This window comes from Poecile atricapillus, chromosome W, assembly GCF_030490865.1.
Source record: "Poecile atricapillus isolate bPoeAtr1 chromosome W, bPoeAtr1.hap1, whole genome shotgun sequence".
Lineage (NCBI taxonomy): Eukaryota > Metazoa > Chordata > Aves > Passeriformes > Paridae > Poecile > Poecile atricapillus.
The window spans coordinates 37,266,846-37,294,217 of NC_081288.1; the positions used below are offsets into that span (position 1 = coordinate 37,266,846).

The 27,372-nt window shown below is 35.7% G+C and overlaps 1 protein-coding gene across 1 annotated transcript in view; it reads left to right on the top strand.

The window, feature by feature from the left end:
* The window catches only part of LOC131592210 (liprin-alpha-2), a 282,831-nt gene that overhangs the window by 215,445 nt on the left and 40,014 nt on the right, over window positions 1-27,372 (top strand). The window contains exons 7-16 of the mRNA XM_058863579.1: window positions 3,266-3,487; window positions 4,113-4,259; window positions 6,071-6,205; window positions 15,303-15,386; window positions 15,742-15,873; window positions 16,795-16,857; window positions 18,856-18,947; window positions 21,315-21,450; window positions 21,925-22,145; window positions 25,144-25,381. Of these exons, the coding sequence (XP_058719562.1) occupies window positions 3,266-3,487; window positions 4,113-4,259; window positions 6,071-6,205; window positions 15,303-15,386; window positions 15,742-15,873; window positions 16,795-16,857; window positions 18,856-18,947; window positions 21,315-21,450; window positions 21,925-22,145; window positions 25,144-25,381 (1,470 nt within the window). The remainder of the gene's footprint in view (window positions 1-3,265; window positions 3,488-4,112; window positions 4,260-6,070; window positions 6,206-15,302; window positions 15,387-15,741; window positions 15,874-16,794; window positions 16,858-18,855; window positions 18,948-21,314; window positions 21,451-21,924; window positions 22,146-25,143; window positions 25,382-27,372) is intronic.

Below are 27,372 nucleotides of genomic sequence, written 5' to 3' on the forward strand. Positions count from 1 at the left end.
AAGTAAATGTGCTAGAAACAGATGGACTATTTGTATTGGGTAAACCAGTTGGCAAAAAACCCTCAAAGCATTGAAGCATGTGAGCTATTTGGCACATTTCTTTCTTCGAGGAAAAATAGCCATTGATCTTCTTCATTGAACTTCTAAGACAAACCTAGGGACCATGTACATTTTATATTTTCTCTGCTAGAATGTTTTGACCAGTTAGAAAGCTTTCTTTAACATTCCTGCTTCAGAGATTTCCTAATTGTTTCAGATTGCTTCCAGTATTTCGTTTTCCAACACCCTAAGTAATTTGATACCATTTCTTCCATTTTGGGGGGATTTGGGGGTAGTATAGGGATATGATAGTTAAGAATGCCTATTTTGACACTTTTTTTTTGAGTATGCTTTTCTGAAAAGGTTTCCTTTAGTGCTTCAGGTAATAATTAGCAGATTTGATTTCATTGTTTCAGATATTCAGCTAATAGTTTATTTACAAAGGATTGTAATTAATATGCAGCAACAGTATTGTAATTGATTTATTAATTGTACTGTGTTACAACTGATGCTCAGCATCAACAAAAAGATCCTTGAATACCAGGAAACAAAAAAATCAATCAGATAAAAAAAAATCAGCCAGAGAAAGAACAAGAAAAAGGATCAAACATGGACATTATTTATAAAACTGTTAATAGAGAAGATTCTGCAGTTCTGTCCTTCCAGTTTATTCCATAGGAAATTTCTCTGGAGAAGGGGAGGTTCCTGCTCCTTTCACTAATTCAGAAAATGAATTTGAATTACTATCTATAGAATGCCTTTTGCTTCTACTGATATAGCATATTTTCACATTCTTGTTCAAATCAGTTATTTCTTGAATTAATACTGAATAACTTTCTACCTGTGGTCTTTTGAAGTGCTCGCTGTATGTATCCATATAATGGATATATCCTAAAATAATAACAAGGCATGAAAGTGACAAAATACCAGTTAAAATCCCTTGGTTAACTTTTAAAGTATGCTTCAAAATTCTAAATATACCAGATTTTAAACTGAGTTTTTAAAATTTTATTTGTGTCTTTACAGAAAGCTTTCTTTTTATCCTGATCTTGCTAAGGAAAATTAAAATGTTGACATTTTCAGTAAGTTGGAAATTTTAAATACCAACTAGCTCTATATGTGAGTACAGAAAAAATGTAAAACAAAGCTGAACGATGATTAGAATCAAAGCACTTTGTGAAATAGTTCATCAAAGAATTATGAAGGAAGTTAATGTGCATAGATCAAAATACGTGCATACATAATTGTCAATTACAGCATTGGTTTAATGGTGAGAGACAAATTCTAACTGTGGTATCACTTGTCTTTCCAGAAATCTTGGATACTAAGCAAATTAGTAGAAAAAAAATTTTTTTCAGATTTAATTTATATGTGGTTTAGTTATTCATTTTGTAAGGAAAAAAGCTTCATTAATGAAAAGAGAATACTTCTCTTGCAGTGAATGTACTCCCAGATACCAGGGGTTGCCATTTCATAATTACCAGGGTTTATGTTACATAAGGTACATGAACACATGCCATTTATTGCATTTGAGATTTGGTATTTGGCTTATTATAATCTTGCAGCATTCCTGGACTGCTCTTTGTAGAGCTGTAGGGCAAGGTCCATGCAAGCTAAAACGTGATAATCTGTGAAAACCTCTAAATTTGCTGTATGAGATTATAACTGTAAAACAGATTATGATTGTCATATATAAAAAGTTTATCTTAAATTTTTAAGATTTTCAAAGTATGACAGTTTGGCTGTCTTATCCTGTTTGAGAATTTGAGTACTATTTAGTTTGTGACTGCTGCATATTAATAGCATTTTGATTCAAGCAGACTAATTGAACTCTTTCAAAATATCAAACTAAATGTAAATCAGTTTTTAATTTGCTATGGTCATCTTACCATGGTGTCCTGAAAGTAGATCAATGATGGTTCAGCAGGTAACATAAAATATCTAAAATATTATTAGGTAGTATAAAGAATACAACTTTGGAACTGAGTTACTTGATGTAGTGAATTTTTAAAGTAATTTTTATTCAGTTATTCACAGGGGGAAGGTGATCCTGATCTAAGTTCATTTTATGGCTTGCGATTGAGAAACGATTTCTGTTAAAGCCATTAAATAATGTTCTTAGAATGTGCTCAAAGACCTTTGTATAAATACATTTTGACAATAGTAATACAAAGTGCTAATGAAAGCTGGTTTCCCCTCAGACCCTGCTAGGAACTTTTCATATATACATTGCTATACACATTATCACCTGAAGGACAATAAGCACCTTCTAGGACCAATATTTCTGTAAGATGTTTAAATTATAGTTACAGCAAAATACTTTGCTCCTGTGCTTCAAAATATAAATTTTGCCAATAAAATTTTACTTAATCAAGAAATTCAATGACAGTAACTTTGGATATATTTTTTAATGTTGCAGTTCAAATAAAATGTTTATGATTTTGTTTGTTCTTCATGCCTTTTTTTTTAACATGAGAGAATTAAATATGTATGAAATCATAGGCTTAGCCTATGCTGGAAAAGGTTAATGTGAATATCTGCTGCAATGAGGCCATATCAGCGAGTCCTACTGGTGAATGCACTTCTATCCTGAAATAATTTATTTGCAATATAAATTGTATTGCTGAGGTCATATCCCAAATGCAGCATGTGTTATGAAATCTTGATTTTTTTTTTTTCTTTATAGCTATATTCATACCAAGGCTTTCAGCAGCACATCACTTACTTCAGCAGAACTTGTTTCTAATGTAAATTTAACCAGTATGTTGTCCTGACTAAAAGCCCTTTCTGGTACACTGAGTTTGTGATTTATTAATGTTGTTTCCTCTCTGCAGCATGGTATATTTTGCAAATGGCATTAACTTTATTAAAGTGAAAATGCTGTGTAAGTTTAGTTAAGACCAATGAAAGCAATTTGGTGATTTTTAGAAGTATTGCTGTAATCTGTACTCAAATAGTCATAATGCCAAACTAAACCATTTTATGTGTAGTATTCTGCTCTTAATGCAAGTGCTTACATCTCTCTGTGATGCTGCATTCTGGAATCCATTCTTATGAATTAAACTTCTGCCATTTTTTCATAACTATACCTATCTTATCTACCATGAAAATGTTTTTTTCCTTCTTATTTACTTTGGTAATTTTAAAAATAATCTTTGCTTTAGAAATTCTTTAGCTAGAGCCCACATTAAAAGATAATTAATCAGTGTCACTTCTCCATTAACAGCGCCTATCAAATGGCTCAATAGACTCAAATGACGAAGCCAGTCAAGTTGTTGAACTTCAGGAGCTATTGGAAAAGCAAAACTATGAAATGGCACAGATGAAGGAGCGTTTGGCTGCACTGTCTTCTCGGGTGGGAGAGGTAGAGCAGGAAGCAGAGACTACGAGAAAGGAGCTCATTAAAACAGAGGAAATGAACAGTAAATATCAGAGAGACATTAGAGAGGTAAGGAATTCACCACGCTCACCTCATATCTCTTGATTGTTGTTCCTGTGGTATCTGCTACAAACTGATGGAGGCCAATGGATGTGAGCAGCAAAAGTTGAGCACTGATAAAATCACTTAAACATAGGAGACAGAAGATTTAAATTCAAAAAATAGTACAAGAAATTTATTCCTCTCTCTCAATAAATGAAAGTAAAATTTAATTTTCCATCTCTTTACTCCTCTTAAATTTGTAGTGTTTCTCTGTATATCATGTCTTAGGCAGATGTTCTCAATATATGTGGATGGTTGGCTTCTAGAATCTATTTTGGTATGCATTAGTTATCTTTCTGTTACAACAGCTTTTAAGAAAAGACTGGGTGTAGTATTAGTGTCATGGTTTAATTAACAAGGTGGAGTTGCATCATAGGTTGCAACTAACTCAAAGGTCTTTTCCAACCTGGCTGATCCTGTGATTCTGTATCATAGCTACAAGAAATCCCAAAGAATTCTCTATAAAACTGAAGATTTACTTCTGATCATACATTACACACCCGTCTACTATAAGCATGAAAATTAAACTGGTATAAAATTATGTAGCATTTTATTTGCACGGTTCCTGATGGTTTTTTTTCTGTCACATTAGGCAATGGCACAAAAGGAAGATATGGAGGAAAGAATTACTACGCTGGAGAAGCGCTACCTCAGTGCTCAGAGAGAATCCACCTCCATCCATGACATGAATGATAAGCTAGAAAATGAACTGGCAAACAAGGAAGCCATCCTGCGTCAGGTGCTCTACCTGCATTACTCAGCTGTTTCCTTCATACGTAATGAAAATTAATGTCAATTTACTAGAAGAGGTTTCCATTAGGTTAATCTGTGAAGCTTTGATCAACAGATCAGTTAATCTAAAAAATTTTGAATGGTTCAGCATCTCTAAATTTCATATCAGCTACTGCAGCTGTGAACAATAATTTCAATGTGTACATACAATGTTGGAAAATAACAGTGTTTTCTGATAGTGTCTTGCATAAGTGCACACAGTATGTGATATTCCTTAAGTAGTGGAATATCTTTGTTTTTTATGTAACAATTTTGTAATTTAATTTTCTAAAAAACAGCTTGAGCTAAAAACATTCCATTCTGCAAAAAAGTCAAATTTGCATAAAATATATTCTAATTATTTTACAGATGAGTAGAGTGCAAATAAATTTTTTTAAAGCTAAATTAAGTGTGAATATGTTTAAAGAAAGCTTGTAACATGACTGTGCAGCTTTCTGTCATGATTTTGTTTCATCACTTTCAATCACTTTGTTTCCATGGTGATTCCAAATCTGGAATGTAAACTGAATATAAAACACTGGTTTGTAATTTGAATATGATATAAACTGAAAGCAAACATGAAGTGAATATAAATTATACTGAATCATTCAAACCCAGCCTCAGTATCAGACTTCTTTTTTCTTAGCATATCTTTAAACAATTTAAAGTGCTATATGGGAAATTAGCCTGTGTGATGTGATAATCTCTGCTTCTATAATTGTATGCAGATATATTTGCACACACATGCACATATCCCCCTGTATCGGTGTGTGTATATATGTATTTGACTACTTCTTCAGGGAAATTAAACCATCAGAACGCAAACTCTCCAGCTTTTGCCAGCTTCCTTAGACTATTTTAACAGGTGTCTTCAATTGTCAGGGATAAAACCACCCAGCAATGGAAGAAGTAAGGTACTTGTATCTGTGTTCAGTTTGTTGCCAATGTAAGTCATGCTGTGTTGCAGAGCTCTGCCTAATCAAAACAACTAGGCTTAGAGTATATGGTCAGACTTAAAGTTGATTTGCAGCATCGAGCTGAGAAAAACCTAGATTTTCATGCCTTCTTAAGGATTAAAAAAGAATCTAGAATCACTCATTTTTTATTTTGTATTTTATTACCTGGATTGAGCAAGAAAGCAACAACCACTAAAAAATCTTAATTGTATGGTGCATCTCAGTAGGTCAGAAAATGCTGCAGTTACAAAACATCCTCCTATTTATCTTTAATAGTTATCACAGCTTACTCAACTTCACCTCCGTAAAATTTAATTTAATTGTAAAGAATGAAATGTCAGTTTTAACTTTTCATAATATATGATTGCAATTCATTCAGAAAATTATACTTGGCAATTTATTCAGGGAACTGTATCCTTTCAGAATTGTTCTTCTTTCCCATTTTAGGTCACATGTAAATTTTTCTGTAAGATGGACTGTACTTCCATTTAGGAAATTCTCATTTTAGTGGCACCAGTACTATTATTTGGCTGGGATAAATACCACATTCATCAGTGGAGCTTTTTCATCTTAATTACTGCCATTTTACAAGTCCTTTTATTCACCTTCGTGAGATCCTTGAGCCTCAAATCAGTAGTAAGCCTGGCAGCGTACATTGGTCCATGCTTGGGTTAATACCTCTCCAGTAACCTCTCCCACACTGAGGGGTGTCTTGCCTTTTAGTGAGTTTTACTATCATTTCACTGATACTTTAGAAAGGGAAGGAAAATCCTTAATATCGATTTTTATTTTTTATACTTGTTTATCTGTCGTTGGCTCTCAGTTGGAAGACAAAAACAGACAGCTGCAAGAGCGCCTTGAGCTGGCTGAGCAGAAGCTGCAGCAGACGATGAGGAAAGCTGAAACCCTACCTGAAGTGGAGGCTGAACTGGCTCAGAGAATTGCAGCTTTGACTAAGGTACTGAGAAATAGGCTCACTTTAGAAGCCCTATTTTTAACAATGATTTGCAGCCTGATTCCTCACCTCAAGGACGAAACAAAGGTACCATCGGGCCGATTTGAAAGAAGAAAATGTTTTTTGTTAAGTATGTGCACGGGAATGGTTTCAATGCCATGTTTGTAATTCTTAGCAATTTGATGACAGGAAAAGTAGTTATCTGTAAGTTAGCCTAGGCTATACTTACAAGGGAGTCGTGTATTTCTGATACAATTGAGCATTACTTACTCTAGGAGGACTCATTTTACTGTGTAAGAGTTTCTAATTTAAGGGCAGGCAGTGAGGGAGATCCCTTTCCTTCAGGTACTTAGTTCTTCTGGATGTTTTCATATACCATGTATATAAACAACACCGAGTTTTATTGCAATAAGTGCTATAAAATCATATCGTGGCAGCAAGTGGGATCATTTGTGCAACACAAATGAAGACAACTTGCAGTACATGCTTACAAGGTTTGCTTTGAATGATTCTTTGTATCATATAACTGCAAAGTGAAACTCTGAGTGGATTTCAAACTTTTTTTTTTTTTCTGATAACTTTATTATATGGATGCTATCTTACAGGAAATAAGAAGATGAAGATAAATTTATATTTTTGTATTCGGCCTCTAATGCTTTCAGGTGTGCATGTAGTTAATACTATAGCTCAAGAGTTATCAACCTCATAAAGGCATATAGTGAGGTTTACTCTCTGTCTCTTAAAATCAGACAAAGAAAAATGCATTTAAGAGACTCTATTATATATAATTCTGATTGATTTTTCTTTTCTCTATTGCTAAGGAATGCTTCTATTTATATGCTGATCTGTTTTTAAATTTGATGGACTTTTTGCAGTTCCTATGTTTTCCATTTTTAGTGAAGTGTTAAATGCTGAGCAGTTCATTAATAAAGTGTGATTTTTAAGTAATTTATTTAAGCAGAAGAAACAAAGAAAGGAAGGCTTTTGGGGAAATTTGTGTGGGTTATTTTTTATTGAGGTGAGATCATTATTTAGTAATCAAGGATTTGTACTGTCACTTTAGGTATGTATGAATGGGTGTGAATGTGAAAGAAAGACTGAAAATTGGGGGAGGTGGTGGGGGGAGGAAGGCAAGAAGAATCGGCAAAAAGAGCTACATGAAACACCAAATAATTTTCATTGGATTTTAATGAAAACTAGGTGCACAGACGAACAATCCCTTGGCATTTTAACTTTTTTTTTTTTCCCCAATTGTTTCTGATTCAGCAAAAAATAATATATTCTAATGGCCTCAGTAGCTTAAAAATACTGTTTTCTATTTTAAGAGGATTTTTCCTGAATAAGTTCTCCAGCAATTAGCCACCAGTAAGTATCTGGCAGTCTCAAGCATGTCTTTTCTTGCAACTGCATTTTTCCTTGAACATATATTAATGACAAAAATTGTAAGAAGAAATCCCATTTCAACCATGCAGAACACTCAGGGACTTCCATGAGATACTGTTGTTATTGTGACCATAAAGCTGCAATATACATCTCTGTTTGTCTTCTTACATTATTTCATGGGATGCAGTTAGAGAGCTGTGAACAGACCTGATGCTCCACCCCATTTCACTTTGAGTACTTGATCAAAGTTTTTGCCAAGCAGGAAACTCTGAGAAATAGGTTATAATGCTGATTCTGTTAATTTCTCAGTGATTACATGAAAAACTGAAGACATGTATTTCAGTTAAAATTGTGCTGCCTTGGAACATATGACATGAGGAATGTCATAATTTGGCTAATAGGCTAAACAGGCCTGTGGCCTATGTGTCTTGTATACAATTTCTTTGCAAACTGTACAGCTTATCAAAGTGCTGCTTTGACAGGTCTGAAGTTTAAAGTTCATTACTTTTCGTGGATCACATAAATGAGGCTGTGAACCAAGGACACTGTAATCACTGTAGCTTACTTAAGAAGTTTTAAGTTAGCTAGCTGGTGTGCTCTTACATGTGGTCAGCTATTCCACTGACAACTGCAAGTCCTGCCTGAGGGGCTGAATGATGCTTAATTAATTTTGCTATTGTTGGACTTTATGCCCACATACATGCAGTCTGTAGGACTCAAATTATCTGGCTGCAGAGCCCCTGAAGGCTGTCTGCCTGAGCTGTGTGATCACTGCAGTGTCTATGTATGCCAAGTAAAAGAGGAGCCACTAAATCAGCTACTGTTTCTACACTAAAAAAAAAAAAAAAAAAGTCAAAACTGATTCTCCTTCCTTTAGTACTATCTCAATGAAAGTGGCTTCTCTGAGATTAATGGGGTAACAACCATATAGAAGAGGTGAGTTAAGCCTAACTTGCTTTACATGTATTTTTAAGTAAAGGAATGTGGGTTATCTGCTTCTCTGTGGGTAGAATATAAGACCAATTACATACATGTGGAGATAAACCAGAACAAATATGTTCTGGATTTGGCTGTGATTATTCCCCACCCCCCACAGATTTTAAAGGTGCATGTTGGAAGTTCTGCATTCAATTTTTTTATATTCTTGCTCATAATAAATCCAGGTTGGGATTCTGCAAATGAAGGATATAAACTGTGATCCTTCTGCTGTGTCAGTCTTTAAAATTAGTTGGTTTTCCTTTTTTTATGTATATAAACTAGTGATATGTCTTTCTGCTACTTTTCCATGCCCAAACTAGCTCATAAGGAGTGAACTTCCAAAAATTTGGACTATACAGTGAACTTGGATAAGTACCCATAACTTCACCTGAACCATTTGAACTTTTCTTTGGCTTTGTTTTCACTGTGTTCTGCCCATTGGGTGAGCAACTGTAGGGTTAGTCAGCCTCTGGCAGACTAACCTGGAACAGCATGATCCCATATACTGTGCTGTCCTGCCTGGCCATCATACTGGTACCTGTCTGGTCATGACAAGTAGCACAGCTCTCAGCATGTATCCCAAGATTTAGATTCCCATGACTCATTGAGACACCTTCTACTCACTCTCACAGTATTGGTCTGTTTGCCTGCCCTGGAGAAGACTCAGTTCCTCGTAGAAAGAGCTTCCCTCCTGTATTAACCTTTCTTTATCCCACAAAATGTTTATTTCCTTCAGAAGGGACAGACATTGGAGCATCCAGAATCTTCAGATGGTTAGTCTGTCAAACACAGTTTCTCCTTGCATGTGTTCAAGGAGGAGTCCAGTAGGGCCAGCCAGCATCCACCTACTTCCATTCACTCACTCCCACTAGTAGTCCTTCACCCCCTGGGTGCTTGTGCAGCAGAGGTACCAAGTCACTTCTCTGATCACAAGACAGTAGTCAGAATTTTACACCATCATTCCCATATGCAGGTCACCAGAAATACCAGCCATGCTTTTCAGCTGCATTAGAGAAGCACTGAGATGGAGAAGAGGAAACCATATCATAATAAACCACATTTAGCATAGTAACACCTTCAGTTAATTTTAAAGGTGATAAAAAATTACTTGAGAGTTGGAGGCAAGTGGGACATAATGCTTGTTTTGTGTCAGTGTGGGGATGTGGTTTGCTTTAAGCAGGGAAGAAGTTGCAAAACAAGTGGAAGGAGGATGTCTGCCATGAAAAGTATGCAAAGAGGAAAGAAGTTCCCCTGCAAGGCGTGAATGGAGTTAATACAGAAACCTCTCTGAGAAGAAGAGAGAGAAAATATGATGTGTTAACAGAAGGAAGTTGATAAATCCTCTTTCAGGCTATTAAAAAAAGAAAAAAATCTTTGAAGGGGAGGGAAGTCAAAGAAAATTTCATATTTACAACACAACCTGTCTTTGCAAAAGACCCCTCTTATTTTGCTTCTCCTTTTCTTGGAAGATTTTGCCCTGATAGGAGGAAGAAATGAAAGAAGCAAATTTGACAAAGCTAAGTTGAAGGAGTTTCTTATTAAATTTAGGAGATACAGAAGGTAGTGGGAAAACAAAGGAGGTGAAAGGTGTGACTGTCTAGTGACTGAAAGGTTGGAGTTTAGAAAAAGGGGACACCTGAACCAATTCATTTTGTCACATTGGTAACAGGTTAGATGTGAGCAAGTAGCTGGTAACTTTGTGAGCTGTTGCAACTATCACCATGATCACCTATTTTCACCTTCAACTTCATAGCTCAGTTCAATAATGCATTTTTTATTTGTGAATAATGCCCTTATTCCAAGGATAGACTAAATCATAAGATGTCAGTAGAAAATCTGGAGAGCGCAAGTGTTCACAAGTCAAGGTCTCAAAACTGGGGAAATTGCTTGTGTCATTAGAAAAGTTTAGATTTGTTCCTGCAACTCAGTGCAAAAAAAAAATAAAAATTCTTGCACCTATATTATACAATTGATTTCTGCATCTGAATTTGTGTTTCTTTCTTTTCAACTAAGATGCAAAAACCTAGAAAATGTGCAGTGCCATCAGTAGCAGATGATGTGAAAGCAACATCTTTTTTGTGGGCGCATTAGCAGCAGAAGCATCAGCAGAGTTTTAACAGGGTTAGAGATCACACAAGCTGCTTTGGTATTCCCTCAATGCAGAGCTTTCCTGGCTGTTACTACTTTGTGCTGGCTATTCCATGGCATAAAGAGTGCAAAGTGAACATTAACACTCATGCTGGTTTTCTCGTAGGGGTCAGATATCTTTAGTTTTTGTCCATATATTTTTAATCCAGTTTAAGATGCATGATTTCCCAAATCTATTTATAACTGAATGTTCTGGCTAAATACTTGTTGCTGAATGCCACACAATATGTCTTATTAATCCTCCTGTACAGAGTAGGAGCAAACAGGAATGCAAGTCTTATATTAAAGAAAGAATGTAGGGTAAGGCCTGCCAAGCAAGTAGTCATATGAGCTCTACTTTACAGTTTTTAAGTCAATTAATTCTTAGTAAAACAAGTTGGAAGAAATACAGATTTTCTTTGGGAATCTGAGTCCGCAGTTGTCTGTGCTGTCTCATGTGTCCCTAATATTCTGCTGTGGAAGCCTGACAAGCACTGGTATCTCAATTTCTGCCTTATGTAGGCAAAGATGGACACATTCAGTATTTTTATGGTAGGCTGCCAAGTCTCTCAAAGAGCTTATTCCTTATAATCTCTGGGTCTGACTAAGACACATGAACGACAAAAAAGTGTAACTGCCATGGGTATAACAATCCTAAGTGCATGGCCTGGGGAAGTCCTTAGGGAAGGATTTGCAAATCCCTTAGCTAGCAGCTGACTTGCTACAGGAGAATTTTGTTTAGAGAGGTCTCTTTGAGACCTGGTCGGAGGCCTCCCTCAATGTAAAGGGTGATGGGAGGTGTTGAAAACCCTGTTTTGGGAGTATGTTGCAGCTGGGGACACTGGTTACATGTGTTTCTGTCTGCCCTCCAGGTTCTCATCCCTGCTGCAGGGGGCTGTGCCTGCAGTTGGCATATAATAATAATAAACAATATTAAAATCCCTTAGCAGCTTTAGAGCCCAGACCAGATACTAAGTCTATGCACCTGTGCTTGCTCTCTGCCACACAAGCACTTGTGCCTAATTATTGAATATCTTGGCTATAAAATAATTTGGTCCTTTTAGAGTAATATAGAATAATACTTTCAGAACAAATGGTACATAAAGTAAACATAAAATATTCTAATGCATTTGCAGCATTTAGAATAATGACATTTGTTTTTATTCTAAGTCGTATTGAATTTTAATAAATTTTGAAGTTTCTCTGCTCTACCAAAGAGATGTAAAGGTATCATATACCTTGTTGAATTAGTAAAGCAGCAGGAAGTTATGAAATAACAGGTAACTGTAAGAATCTTAAGAGAACATCATGTTCTTTCAAGAATGTTGTCTAGATAAGAATTCAGATAACATTCATAATTCTGAAAATAATTTCATTCCTTCTCTTCTTCCCAAAAATTGTTAGTCTTAATATCACAATTATTTTCTGCACTGAAAAGATGTACTAGACAGATTATGGCATGGTTTGAACTGAAAAATTTACATTTTAGTTTGAAAAAAATGGTATATTTTACAGCTAACTAGATAGACTGTATTTTCAAGGACAGGTTATGTCCAGCAAAACCACATTTCAGTGAATGAGATCCCTTTGAACCTAGAGGTTTTACTTTGGTTATCTTCATTTTTTCCACTAAGTTGCACTTAAGTGTATGAAAGTGATGCCTTAAGTTGTAGCTTTCATATTTTCCAGATTCTGTACTGCACTGGTGTATAACTCTGAACCTCATACAAAGTGTTAGCAAGTTCTCTGCACTGTGTAGTTAGACAAGACAATCCTTTTCAGCCTGAGAACCAAGGCCACTTTAGGCAGCTTTAGGCCCCAAAAGTATAAACGACAGTGAATTGAGGAGCAGTTTGGGAGGATGGGACTTCATAATCTGAAGCTGTAACTGGACAATTAACCCAAACATGTAAATTAACCAGAACTTATAAAAGTGTGAAAACTCATGACCTGTCTTCCATCTTGTGTGGGGCCTTGGCCAGGCTCCTGTACTGCCCAAGGTGTCTGCTTTGAAGGCCTTTTCAAGAAATATTTACTTTAACACTAACTAGCCTCTATTCCAGGTAGCCTCTCAAGGCGTCAGAAACAGTGAAGTTTAAGTAATTTGCTTTTATGTTTTGCAGTCAGCTAATGAAGCTTATAAGGAATTAAATTTTGTAGGAAAGTGCACCCAGTAGGTTCTTTATCTCCCTCTATGAAAATTGTTTCAAAAGAGGTAGAAATACTTACTTAATACTTAAGTATTTCTATAAGTACTATAAGTATTCTCAGAGCTTTGGTGATTTCAAGTCATCTCATGACCCTTGGAAATGTATTAAGAGATGGCCTTGAACCAGTGCTGCAGCCAGGACTTGAAAAGGGTAAAATTCTATTCTCTATAGAGCAGGATAAAACTTGATCACTCTGCGGAAAGACGTCTGTTCTGCAGTCACAGGGCCTTAACTTTTTCAACCCTATCTTTCTAATTACCCAGCTGGGAGAGGCAGTAGTGCATTAGCACTGGTGTGATGAAACTGGATAATAAGTAAAATGGAGAGAGAAGTTCAAGGTGATAGAAGTATTGTTGCTGGTCCAAGTTGTAATAAACAGACAAAATAGTTTCAGCTAATAAGTTCAAGTACATCACAATATGCCTGCTTCATGATCAGAAACAAGAGTTGCGCTTCTAAATGAGTTTAATTACAAAGACTTTAAATTTTTCAAGAATATGACTTTTATGAATATACTATGAAAAGAAACTAGTTAAGCAATATTCTTGTATTTATTCAAAGAAAAATTTTCTGATGTGGATGTTTTCATATAAAAAGCTGCAGTCTTTTTATAAATTACTAAATCACAGGATTGCTTTCTGTATGAACTTTTGGTCCTGACAATACTACTGAGTTCAAGTTATGGGTAATTTTAAGTTATTATGAACATCTGGCATTACTTTGATACCTATTCCTAATTAATCTGATAAATCATTACCAGATAAGCATATTTAAAATAGTCTCACAAAGATACAGCTGTAAAATTAGTATTTCTTGTGGGTATTAAAGTTCACTCATCTAAAGATGGAATTCGGATCTCTTTTTGAGAGAGGGTAAATCTGAAAGAGTGAAACAGCATTTGACCAGCACGAGCTCACAACTCAGTCATCAGTAACACTCTCTGTATGCCTTATGCACATCCCTGTTTCCATAGCAACAAAACCAATATAGCATTTCCCTTTTTTTAAAGGGCTTTTTTAGTTTTTGAATAATAACATAGACTTGTTTGATATGACAATAACATGAATATTCATGGGGTTTTTTTACACAGATGACCTAATTAAGGTCAACTTCTCTCAGAAATAATAATGAATTTTTGGTTGGATTACCATTTCTATACTCAGTTATAACTTTTCATTATTATTAATGAATTTTTATTTATAGGTTCTTCTTTTATCTGATGACCTTGATCTTCCAAAGAGATCCACCAGGGTGGATCTTTTCAGGGTTTTCAAAGGAATCAAAACTGTACTGTTCATTTGGATGAAAGGCCTTATATAGTGTGTTCTAAAATGGCATATGAAAGCTTGAGCCTATTCTCTTTTGACATTCATTCTGTTTTCTAGAAAGTAGGGGATGTACCATGACATTGCATAGTGTGTAACTGACTGATCCATTACATAGTATTTATGCATTGTAATCATTCCTAGAAAATGGTAGAAGAATTATACAAGAATTTCTGATGTCCTCGTTTCAGTTTACCAAAATTAAAAAAAAAAAAAAAAAAAAGGAAAAAAAAAAAGAGAGAGAGAGAAACAACATTAGATTAGACAGTATCGCTTTGAATTCACTCTGTAGTAATTTGTCATCAGCCAGCCATCACTAACCTTGAACTTCCATGTGTAGGTTGATAGCTTCTTTAGCATTCCATTATTTTCAGTTTCTCCACATCAACTGCATCTTATTCACCAAGTATCAGTGTAGCTTATTCCATGTAAAAATCTGTCAGTTAAAAGTATTAAATTTTCAATCACACTTTTCTTTTAAGCATTCTGTGCTGTGTTCTGTTCAGTGTCAGTGTCTTTAGTTCTGATTTTTCAATTTTGTCCCTCTCCTTTTCCTTGACTTGTTAGTCTGATCCAACCTCTTCTACCTCATCTGATGATTATCAATATGTTATGGAAGCTAAACTACAAGAAATGATCTCCATACGTAGGAAGGTAGTCCTACTGGACTTTACTTTCTATTGCTGAATAGAATCCATCTGATTTGTTTTCATTTTTTTTAACTTTTTTTTTTTTAATTGATAATCAACCATCGTGCAGTTCAGTGCTTCAGGAGCTTACAATTTTACGATGGCAGGTTTGTGTTCAAACCATGCACAGTCTGCATGTTACATTTGGCTGATTTCATTGCTCATAAATAAATCCAATGTTTTGCTGATGCTTGGATGTAACAGGCCTTTGTAGCTGACACATTTCAAGCAATGCTGTTCAGCTGCCTGTTTAAATAAAGTTTATTTTTGGAAAACTAAGTTTGCAGTTAGTAGTAGCTTGCTTTATGTTTTGTTTAAACTTTACTGAGATAAAAACTTCCAAAGACACCTAAATTACAGAAAGAGTCTTTCTATTTTTTTTTTACAGGCAGAAGAAAGGCATGGAAACATTGAGGAACGTATGAGACACTTAGAAGCTCAACTTGAAGAGAAGAATCAGGAACTTCAAAGAGTATGTGTATTGCAAACAGCTTCTGTGCACTTTTCATTTGCCAGTATATTGCTACATTATGTTCTCCAGCACCTAAAACTATCTAATTGTAAATGTTTTGTTTATAGCAGTGATGGCGGCGTCTTCCTACTTCACTTGACCATCTTAATACAATAATTTACATCCAGTTACAGAGTTGAAAGCATTCTGCAGTTACAGAAATGGATATGCATTAATCAGTAACAGTAATTACATTTCCTGTGGAATTCTTTTAGATGGTTACAGTTACCTTTTTTTTTTTAATTTTTTAATGATGTAAATGTGTACCGGTTAATTTTGGACCCTACCAATCTGTCTTGTCTATCCTACATTAAAGGCAAGGCAAAGAGAAAAAATGAATGAGGAGCACAACAAAAGATTATCGGATACTGTAGACAGACTTTTGACAGAATCCAATGAGCGTCTGCAACTACACTTAAAAGAGAGAATGGCAGCACTCGAAGAAAAGGTACAGTACAAACAGCAGTATAAAGTTTAGCTTAATAAAGATTTCCCATATGTTCTGCTTTTATCAGGATGGAGGCATCATGCTGATTTCGTATTACCAAATATTACCACAAATGTCATCCAGCTTACACATTTAGCTCTTAATTCAAGAGCTCAAGGGTCTTCTCAGAAGTGCTGTGAATATGGCTGAATATTTTGAGTCATGTGTTTATCAGCCAAGAGCCCAGTAAAGAGCTTGGAAAGGACCAGGGCCTGATGGGCTGCATGCGGCAGTGAGACAAAGTGGACAAGAACTGAGGAATGACGTTTTACATGTGTCATCATTGCAGTGTTTTAACTTGCTGATTTCACCTTGCTTCCTCTCGGAAGAGTAAAATTCTGGCACCACAAGAGAAGGATCATCTAACCTTGGAGAGGGAATGTTATTTACAGATTTTCCATGACGTGAGACAATGTGGTTCTGCAAAATTCAAAGCAAATTATCTTTGTATTTGCCCTCTTTAATCCCTCTCTCTTCTACTTATTCACCTTCTGTATGATCTGAGGGGAATCTTTCAGTGTTTTTCAGAAGGGTATTTCAGAACTCTGAGGATGTACGTCTGGTTTATATCATTGGAACAAAAGGTGGTATGGATAGAGAAATAGACTTACCAAAAGAAGAAATTGTGTAAGGATGAGGCAGTTGCTCAGTTGAACCAAGACGCAAAGTTTTTCCTGATCTAGAAAACACATGCTCCTACATGTTAGAATTCTTGCAGCATTTAAAATTAAGTATATAATCCAACTGAAGCATTAAAGAATTTTAATTTTTAAGTCCAACATATATGAACTTTTTAAACTTGCACATGTATATAGTGATATCTGATACATTAACGTATCTCTAATTTCTTTCTTGCTTATTTGTTTCTCTTTTTATTTTTAGAATGTTTTGATTCAAGAATCTGAAAGTTTCAGGAAAAATCTAGAAGAGTCCTTACATGATAAGGTACTGTGAAATACTGTGATTTTATCTTGTTTTATCAAAATATGTAGAATTATTATTTGGAAATATGTATATGAAATATTAACTATCCAGCTATTGTGACAAATCTTCCTGAGACAAATGAGAATTCCTTTAATCACCTAGATTCAATAAATAACCTTAGAAGGTCTCTGACAGTTGTTCTGAGCTAAGTTCATGGTTATATCTTAGCCTCAGGAAGTCAATACCAAATTTAATATTGATTTCACTGGCTCTAGTGTTTTTCTTCTATCGGTTTTAATTCTGAAAAAGTCTTGTTTAACAGAGATGCATTCATAACTGGTTGCACTTTCACAGTAAAGGATGTAAGATTTTGATTTGATGCGATTCTTCTTAACAAATGCAGTGGTATTATGCTAAATATAGCTGAAAGTGACTTTTCTTCATTCCTTGCAAATTAACCCCTAATGCTGTTTAGTGAATCAGTCAAATTGATTATAAATATTTCTTCCAATCCCACATACCAGGATTTTTTTAAAGTTATTCCTGCCTCGAGTGCAGTAAGACACACAAATGTATTTGTGTTCAGATTCACAGAAGTGTTTTTACAGATACAGATTTAATACAGAATGTATTAAATCCCTGTAAAAGCAATTGTATAGAATTAATAATATATAAATATAGCTTTATGCTATACCAATATAAATATATGGCATCAAAAGTCAAGACCTTTGAGAAAAACAACAAAAGGGGTACCTGTTAAAAAAAAATATATTTTCATCTACATTTAGGTAACCTGAAGAGAAAGGCAGCAAATACTCAAAAGGACAACCTGTTTCGGTGCCTCACCACCCTCACCATAAAGAATATCTTCCTGATATCTAAAACCTACCCTCTTTCATTTTAAAGCCATTATCCCTTGTCCTGTCTCTACATGTTCTGACCCCAGAGTTTCTAAGTGTCCCCCTTTGAAGGGATTATTTGTTCCACTTTGATGAAGAAACTGATGAAGCAATTTCAGACAGATGGACATAACATCAGATACTAATAATCTCTAAGTAATTGGCAAGTGTTACCAACAGAGTTTCAGTCATCTCAGTACTTCTGTTCAATCAAGAAATATTTTGAAAATACTCTGATCATATTAATGTAATTATACATTAATAATTATATATTAATACTCACTGAAACTGTTATTATTGATAGATAATATTATTTATTGATACATTATTTGTAGATATTATTTATAGATACATTATTTATTGATGTTATTATTTATAGATGTAGATGATCCATATTCTTCCTAGCCTTTTGCAATACTAAACATTTTAACTCTAGGAAGAGCAGTGTTATAGCTTCATCCCATGTTTGTTCTTAATTTGTTTTAAAATTCATTGATTTCACTTTATTAGTAGATAAGAATTATTTGTAGAATTTGGGAACAGTGCTGTTTTCCCTAGTGGTAGCTGTAAACTGTGGGTGTTTTTTAGTTCCAAAAATCCAATTTTGTGGCAAATTGTCATTTTTTGCCAGTGGCACCTCATACTGGAGTCACATCAACTCAACACAAGCGAGACAGATAGCTGCAGTTCGAGTCATCTAAGCAGCTCTCTCTAAGTCTGTGTCTCTGTCAGAAAATATATAAAGGCCAGTATGCAATCCCACAGTATCATTAAATCATGTAGGGTGGAAAAGATGATCTTGGAACTCATTGAGTCCAGCTGTTAATCTTGGTTTCTATAGTGCAAGTGGTGAGTCATGCCACTTTATAGTAGGAAAAAAATAAGAAACAAGTTTCAAGGACAAAGTTGTCCTTCCAGCACTTCCAGGCAGTGGTAAAACAGCAGAGTGCTGTACCTTCTCTTCTCATTAGCAGTAGTGAGACGTAAATGAGCTTCCTTTTATTATAGTGTTACATTCAGTATATCTTTGCTTACTTGTTTAACTTTATGAGAACAACATCCCATAAAATAAATGTAATTTGTGTCACAAGTAAGTATATCTTACATTTCTTACTTCCAGGAAAGGCTTGCTGAAGAAATTGAGAAGCTGCGGTCTGAACTGGATCAAATGAAACTGAGGGCTGGTTCTTTAATTGAACCCACCTTGTCAAGGTAATATTTTACAACAAAAGTTTTTTCACTTTAAGCTGAAATAGATGAAAATGTTTATGGCAAGCATTTACAGCAGGGATGTGTTCAAACCACACAAAATTGTGGTCATTTATTTCTTTTAAAATGTTAAATCTATGCAGTTAGTATTACTGTTGCTTTTCACTTTTTTTCTAGGTAAAAAAGTGAGTATATCAGTTTATTAGTGAGTATACAGTGAAATATTACTGAGATTAACAAAAGCCTTTTGAATTATTAAAGTTTTGAAAAGTATATGCAAATGCACAACTTTTTTCCCAGACGTTAAAAATAAATTAGAAACAATTCTCTTTAATGCTGAAACTGATCAGCATATTTACAATCATATTTATTCTATAAATAATATCTTTTATTTTCCTTTATTAGCAAGGCATAACTCAGCTGTACTTAATGTGTAGCAAAGGACCACAGAACTTCAGCTGAATGTGAAGACATTATTCAGAGAGATCTGAAAACATCATAATCGGACATTAAATATTGTGCCTCTTTTTGATGGAAAATCCATATGGGAAGAATAATGAGACAAATGCCATTAAAAATAAACACTAACAGCTGAAAATAATTCATCATTCTAGAAAGTCCCTCTTGCTTAAAAATGTCCCTTGAGATTAAATTGTTGCTTTACTGATAATTGTGTGCCATGTGCTGTTTCCATAACAAGCAACATGTTAGTTTTTAAAATTTGCTGGCACACCTGCCAGACAAAGCTCATGGATCAAAACTAAATTGGGAGCACTGAATTCATCTAAAGTTACTCTTGTTCAAGAGGTTGTTGTTTTTTCCATCAGCTATTGTCTGCCCATTGATGTCCTCAGACGTACTGCTCAGTACCTGGACATGGTTTTTCCCTCTACCTTTTATTATTTCTTGGAATAATGTTTTTGTATGAGTAGAGAGGTGTAAGTCGATGGAATTCAGAATGTGATGCTTCTAACTTTTTGAATTTTTGTTCCCTTGGGAACTACAGGCACACAGCACTTTTTTTCTTGAACATGCTTGCTGGGACGGAGGCTATTGAGCTGCTGCAACAGCAGCTTTGGTTCTGGAGAAGCCATCCGTGCTGAACAGCAGCTTTTCTTGCTGGGTAGATGAGTATCATTAGCTTGTGCTCCCTAAAGAGGAGCTGATTAGCCCTTGTCAGAGGGCTGTTTGAAGCTGTCTAAATATCTTGGGAATTCAGCAGGTTGCACTAAGTATACTTTCCCTAACGTAACCTTACCTCATGAAGCTCCCAGCTCTCTCAGGCATAGAAAGCTCTGAACATTGAATACTTCCTATTCTCAGCCTGTATTCAATTCTACATTGGCTGGAGTTCGTGCTTTCAGGAAAATAATGGAGCTGGTCAGCAGATGAATATCTGCATCTAGACACTGGAACCTGGACTGGTTCTTTTTTTTCTGCCAACTTGTTTCACAACAACCAAATATTATTGATTATGAGACTAAAGTTCTATTGAGAAAATTACTGTACACAGAAGATAAAAAACGTCACTGTCCTATGGGGGTTTTTGTTACATTTCATTTTTTTACTGTGATCATGTTATTCTTATATTTTTATGTGGAGATTGCTGGTGTGTTAAGAAACATAAATTGTTCAGGTCTCTGCTTCTGTGGTTGAGTTCTCGAGAGGTGCCTCGACCCTTTGCTCTTCCACCTTGTTTCCACAGCCCATGGTTAGGATGCTTTTTATTGCAGCATGCAGTGAACTTTTGGTGCTGCTTTTTGACTAAGGACAAAGAGGTCAGGGACCACTGTTCGTAAATAAGAAAAGAGGTGTTGAAGTCATCCTTATAAGCTTCACTGCAAAATTCCAAGACTTATCAGGGCTATAGGAAAAATTGGGGGTTAAAACACTGAAAGTTTCATCAAACAAAGATTAGTAATTCCTAAATTATGTTAAATATCACAGGTCAGTTCACTAATGTTTTCATAATGAAGAGCACAGACGTACAGCAGGAAAGCTTTAATCTATATGCTCACTCATGAACACATAACATGCTTAGAGTAACCTCAGGCATATTTATGAATATACAGGATAATACATTCAGCTGCCAGCTCTGATTATCCCGAAATGTGCTTTTTCTTGTTAAAGCTTTTCTATGCATAGCTTTCACTTAAAAAAATCAGAGATTTTATTATTTGTTTCTCCTTAATTTTCTCATGCAATTATTTCAATTTTAAATTACGTTTTGTGATGCATTTTTCTCATTTATCATGTGATACGTGAAAGTTCGTTTTTAAAAAGAAATCTGTGTTGCTAGACTGAAAGTCATTGGATTGTGGTTGTTATTCCTATTACTCTCTCAGTCCACTTATGTGATTCTGTTTATAGACCTCATCTGGACACATCAACAGAGCTGAGGTACTCAGTGGGCTCACTAGTTGATAGTCAGTCTGACTATCGGTCAACTAAAGTGATAAGGCGACCTAGAAGAGGCCGGATGGGAGTACGCAGAGATGAACCAAAGGTTAATCCCCAATTTCTTTTCATATATTCCCTGATAAGATAATGTATTTGAGGCTTTTAAGCTTACGGTTTGTGGAGTTTTCTTCCAGAAAGAAAACAACAAGAGAAAAAACCAACCCACCAAACAAGAAAACCCGACTCAGAGAGCAGAGCTTTTTCTATTTCTGCTCAGAGAACTTTTGTACAAAATGACAGCAGAGAATGTTGAAGTTTAGGCATCAAAGTTCAAACACTTGATTATTTGTCTTTCCAGAGTGTCTCTTTGTGTAAATTTTCCTTATAGTAATTGTATACCTAAATTGCAATTATGTGAAAATACTTTTTGCTATTTGCTGTAATGTTGAGAGCATTAATGGAGCACTAATAATTGAATACATATGTTGAAGTGTTAGTTGCTTTCCTTCCCCAATTTTTTTAAAGCTTGACTTTGCAGTTTTCTCTGACATAAGCCATATATGTCCTAATTCTTGCTCAGGTAAAATCACTTGGTGATCATGAGTGGAATAGGACGCAGCAGATGGGTGTTCTGAGCAGTCATCCGTTTGAGAGCGACACGGAGATGTCGGACATCGATGATGATGATAGAGAAACACTGTTCAGCTCCATGGACCTGCTGTCACCAAGCGGCCATTCCGATGCCCAGACTCTGGCCATGATGCTTCAGGAGCAGCTAGATGCAATCAATAAAGAAATCAGGTATGTAGCCTGAACCAGCTGCGATGCACTTATGGTTACAGCTTCAAGCTTCCTTTAGTGCTTGAGTTCAGGTACCATTTGTGGCACTTAGGAAACAACTTCTTCATTTAGAGGATTGATAATGTGTCTGCTTTCCTGCGGAGACTATTGATTGTGTGAAGATATCGAGCCTTTCTTTCTTACCCATAGAAATTTCTTTCAAAAAACCTCCCAAGTGAAGAACTGTTGACCAGTTGAAGAGAAGTTAGAGGAGGCTAACACATGGATGATTTCACAGATTACTGTTCACAGTCCTCTTTTCAAGGTCTTTTTCACTGTTATGCATGACTCCACTTTCTCAGTAACAATCTCTTATCAGAAATATTTTATTTCGGTGCTCTTCATGCTTTCTTCTGGCAATTATCCCTGTGTAAAATCTAACATAAGCCGCATTTTCTAAGACGTGGTTTTGATTTTCTCTGTAGACACAGAATATGATTTTTCATGCTCCAAGTTGGATTATAGTGCTTGGAAATAGGTAATGAATTAATAGGTAATGAATATAAGGTTTTATAATATCTGTGCTAATTTAATGGAGAGGTACAGAATCAAATTATGTGTTTTAATTAAGGGATTGTTATAAACAAAGCCATATATTATGCTTAAAACATTCTTACATATTTTTCAGGAAGGGCAACTTTCAAAAAAGTTGCTGTATGAGAAACATCCTCTCATTAGCGACTGTTTTCCTAGAAGGAGATGAAGGAAATGTTAGTAAATGTATTAGGGACTTTCTGGTAATACTAGAAACAGAAATACTGTGGTTAGAAATATAATCAAAACAAGACAGAATCATTCTCTGATCATGGTAACTATAAAGGGAGAACTCTTTTGGAATATATTGAATTTGAGTAATTTTTCTGTTCAGGGAGAAACCTTTTATGATACATTTAGAACTTTACATTATTTGCTGTCCCAGAATGTGTTTGTTCAGATAAGATGACACTTTTTTCAAACCTTTTCCTACGCCTGTCTAGATGCAGGGTCAAAGAGATATTTTGGTGTTCGGAAAGTAAATCTCCTTAAAACAGTGTATATTAAAGAAAGAACCTTATCTATATTTTCTGTTATGTCAAAGTCAGCACTGTGGCCAGTTCAGGAAGCTGTAGATGCAACATTTATATTTATTTTTCAACAATACTAGTCTTTTGTCCACTTAACAAGTGATACAGTAAAGGGATTTAACAAGGAGCAGTACTTGCAGGTGACATATTGGGATATTATTTGTGCCACACTGAGTCAGATCACTGTTGTACTCAACCCAGAGCCTTGAGTCAGGTACAGTTTTACCTCTAAAGGGAAGCAAGGGTGCACTTTTTATACAAAATAATTTATTTTACTGGGGGTAGTTTATTTCCTCAACTGCTAATCTTGTACTGAAATATAGGGTTTTATTATCACAGCAACTATTAATAAAGGATCAGGCATGTAATTTTGTAAGTTTTTTTATACAGCTCAGGAAAATCTTTCTACAAGGAAAGTCTTATAAACCATTCTGCATTTCATGTTTTCTTGGTTTGTTTGTTTTTGTTTTTAATTTACAAACACTATAAGGGTTTATAATTTTTTTTGAGATATCAAAAGAGATTAATTGTGTTTTGCCTTAGATTTGTTTTATTATACAACATGATTCAGGATTTAGATTAGTGAAATGAAAAACATTGTTATAATTCCCTTTCAAAATATTAATGGCCTTTAAGTTTCTTCCCTGCATTATTTAAAAAAATGGTAGATGTTTTATACAAATTGTGAAATGGATGTTAGGGAAGAAGATTTACCACTGCACAGGAGTTTTTAGGTTTCTATTTTCAATATATTATGGTTTTATGTATTGTACTTGCTTCATTTCACTCAGAAAAGTCTGGTTCACAGTTTCAACCCCTCCAGACTTCATATTTTCTCATTTCACATTGATCCCTCATAATTTTCCTCCTTTTTGAAAAAAAAAAAAACTTCTCCTAGCAAGGTTTTATGGGCAAAGGACTTATAAAGAAATGTCGCCCTGAAAACTCAGCTTCTGAGCTTGCTAACATAGTTTTTTAAAGACTTTCCCAGGACAGTAACTGTAAACATAGATATGTGTACATTCTTTCTGTTACACGTCTTGTGATGGACATCTCTCATGGCCAGTGCAGTGAGAAAGTGTTATCCTGACCATCCAATCCCTGGCCATGATCAGGAGCCTATAAATCCTGGGGGGAAAAATAAACTCTCTCTTCTTTTCACCACACCTCGACCTGTGTCCGTGTGATCTATTCATCTTCAGCGGCAACAAAGAAATATTTTACTTTGAAGACATATTTCCATTCTAGGTGCAATCACAATTGAAAAACAACCAAAGAACCCAATGGAAGCATCCTGTTGAGGTGATAGATGCTTAAGAAGCTTATATTGCTTGCTAACAAGAAAGCAATTTTAATGAAATTCACTTAAAAACCCAGGGCTTTAGAAACAACTGTCATTTTTTGATCAAATTGTAGGGGTAAAACAGACAATTTGTCTTACACATTCTCTTGTTTTATTAATATGGATTATTTTAGCAATTCCCTTCTTAAAGGCCCAATTTCACTTGACTCTTAACTTTGTGATTTATCAAAAGATAATCAGATGAAGCCAACGTAAGCTTGGAATTAGTCTATGGTAAATCGGATTGTTAACCCCCCTGCTCAATTCTAGTTCCTTTGCAAAAAACCCAGTATTCCTGAAATGTCATACATCAAGTCTTGCTGTTGATCATATTCTTCTAACAGGTTTTGAGGATGGAGGAGTTGAGAGAAATAATTTGATAACTGGTGATTAGGAAAATAATATTGGAAAAGGGTATTTTTTAGTTATCTGTGATATTCATCTTTGTTTGCTCTTACTTTCAAATCTCATTTGAAATGAACTGGTTTCTAGTTTTGCTCTGGGATTATGAAGAGACAAATACAACAAGAGTATTCTTCTTTTACTCGATAAGGCTAATCCAAGAAGAGAAAGAGTCGACAGAATTGCGTGCTGAAGAGATAGAGAACAGAGTGGCTAGTGTGAGTCTGGAAGGCTTAAATCTAGCCAGAGTCCACCAAGGTACCTCCATTACTGGCTCAGTGACAGCATCATCACTTGCAAGCTCATCTCCTCCCAGTGGACACTCGACTCCCAAACTCACCCCTCGCAGTCCAGCCAGGGAGATGGACAGAATGGGGGTTATGACGCTGGTAAGAAACCTTACGATGACAGTATTTGATGTGATATTTCTTGTATTAAGTACTTAATCTTTTCACTGTATGACTGGCTCATCTCTCTAATTCTTCATTCACATATTCATCATCCATACAGATAGGAAATTCTCTAGAATTTGGACATTTTTTATCTTTGGGCTTTGTTATAGTGGTTTTGAGCATTGCATGATTCACTAGGGGCATAGTGATGGGGTTACTGAGGGTCTTGAGCCCATAGAGTATGGAATTAATAAGAAACAGTAATTGAAATTACTTGTATGTAAATTACTTGCATGAATTACTTGTATGTAAAAAATGTTTACTAATGGAAAGTTCTTAAGTGTTACAGTTATTACACAATAGTCTATGGAACTATTGATGAGTTTAAACTTCCAGGAAGTATCTAGAAAACATGAAGACATTTCACCACTTCTTATATGTGATCATTTGGATATACTTTTATATTTGGTACACTCTTTTACACTTGCAGCATTTTTATGCATTCTTCATTTCATATGTCATGCACAATGAAATAAGCTCTTGGTTTCCATTAATTCATTTAACTGATACGTTTCAATATTACAGGTGGCTCACACATAGAGATCAAGCCACCATGAAATTACTGTGCAAATAATTTCTAAGTTTGAGAACACGTTTAAGCATGTCTGGTTCGATTTGGAAAGGGATTTACAAGGAATTTAATTTTGATCATAGACAAAAAGAAACAGTACATCTGTCAAATATCAGAAGATAGTAAGCATATACTATATTTAAGATGTACAGCTCTGATACTAATCTGAGTAGAGATACAGGGTTCAGTGTGAGCTAGCCAGTTTGGGGCTGGGGTGAATTAATCCCTTTAATTACTAGGAGAGAATCAAATCAGCCCACTCTGCTGATCTCATACAGGGAATAGAATAGGGTATGCATAAGCCCATTTTTTGTTTGCTTTTTCTCTGATAATCATAATATCACCAATATCCCCTTGTGGCCCATTCCTGGGAAGCAACAGCAGTACAGATTCCCTGCAGAGCCCTTCCTAACAGAAAAGTTTGCTAAGAGCAGCTGGAAATGAAGCCTGGCTGTTCATTCTTCTCAGCTGGGAATAAGGGGTTTTGTTCGTGATCGTCATCAAGTATTCCCTTTTCCTGGGAACTGACAGCTACTCATACCCCCCTCTGCTCCTCCCAGGTTAGTATGGTGTTTGCTGCTGCCTTGGGATCTGAGGTCAGCAGGGAGGAGGTCTGGGCAGGCAGTCATAACTTATTCTTTGCTACCCCAGTTCCCACACCTGAACAGCAGAAATGAAAATATTGGTTGCATAGGTCATTGTGGAGGAGGTGAGTGTGCAGGCTGCTGTGCTGCCACGCACTTCACCGAAGCAGCACCTTCCCAAAAGCACAGTCTGGTTCCCGTTCCCCAGCTGTTCAAAGTACGCAATCTGGCTGTGGGTAAATGGCAGTGGTTGAACTGCCCTGCCACCAGACACCTGCACTGCCTGGTGGCCTGGATTTGAAAACTGTAGCTTTGGGTCATGAGGTTCATCAGATTCAAATACAAAATGACAGCATAGCCTCTGCAATTCAGGTTGCTGTAGTCTCACTGGCATTCAGCTCTAACTGTGCTAAAACTCAGGTGGATTTGTCTGTCTGACTTGCAGTTGAACTCTTGACTTACCATAAGCAGTAGAAGCATCCCCCCATGGTGTGCTCAGCAGCACAGCCCACAGCTTTGCTCATCTTCATCAACTATTTCAAGACATTTCTGCCCTGCATTGTTTCAGCAGGAGCTCAGTGTTGAATATCACTTCCTTGCTGTCTGGGAGCAGACACAAGTCTGTCAGACATTCTCTAAGTGAAGCTTTGAGTTGGGAAGAGTGTTGTAGAAGCCTGGTTTCTAGAGCTCAAATTGCCAAGTGACCCTGTATTGGTTGGCTGGAGAAGTGGGACTGTGTGAGTTTCCACAGCCTGGGTGCTGGAGTAAATCAA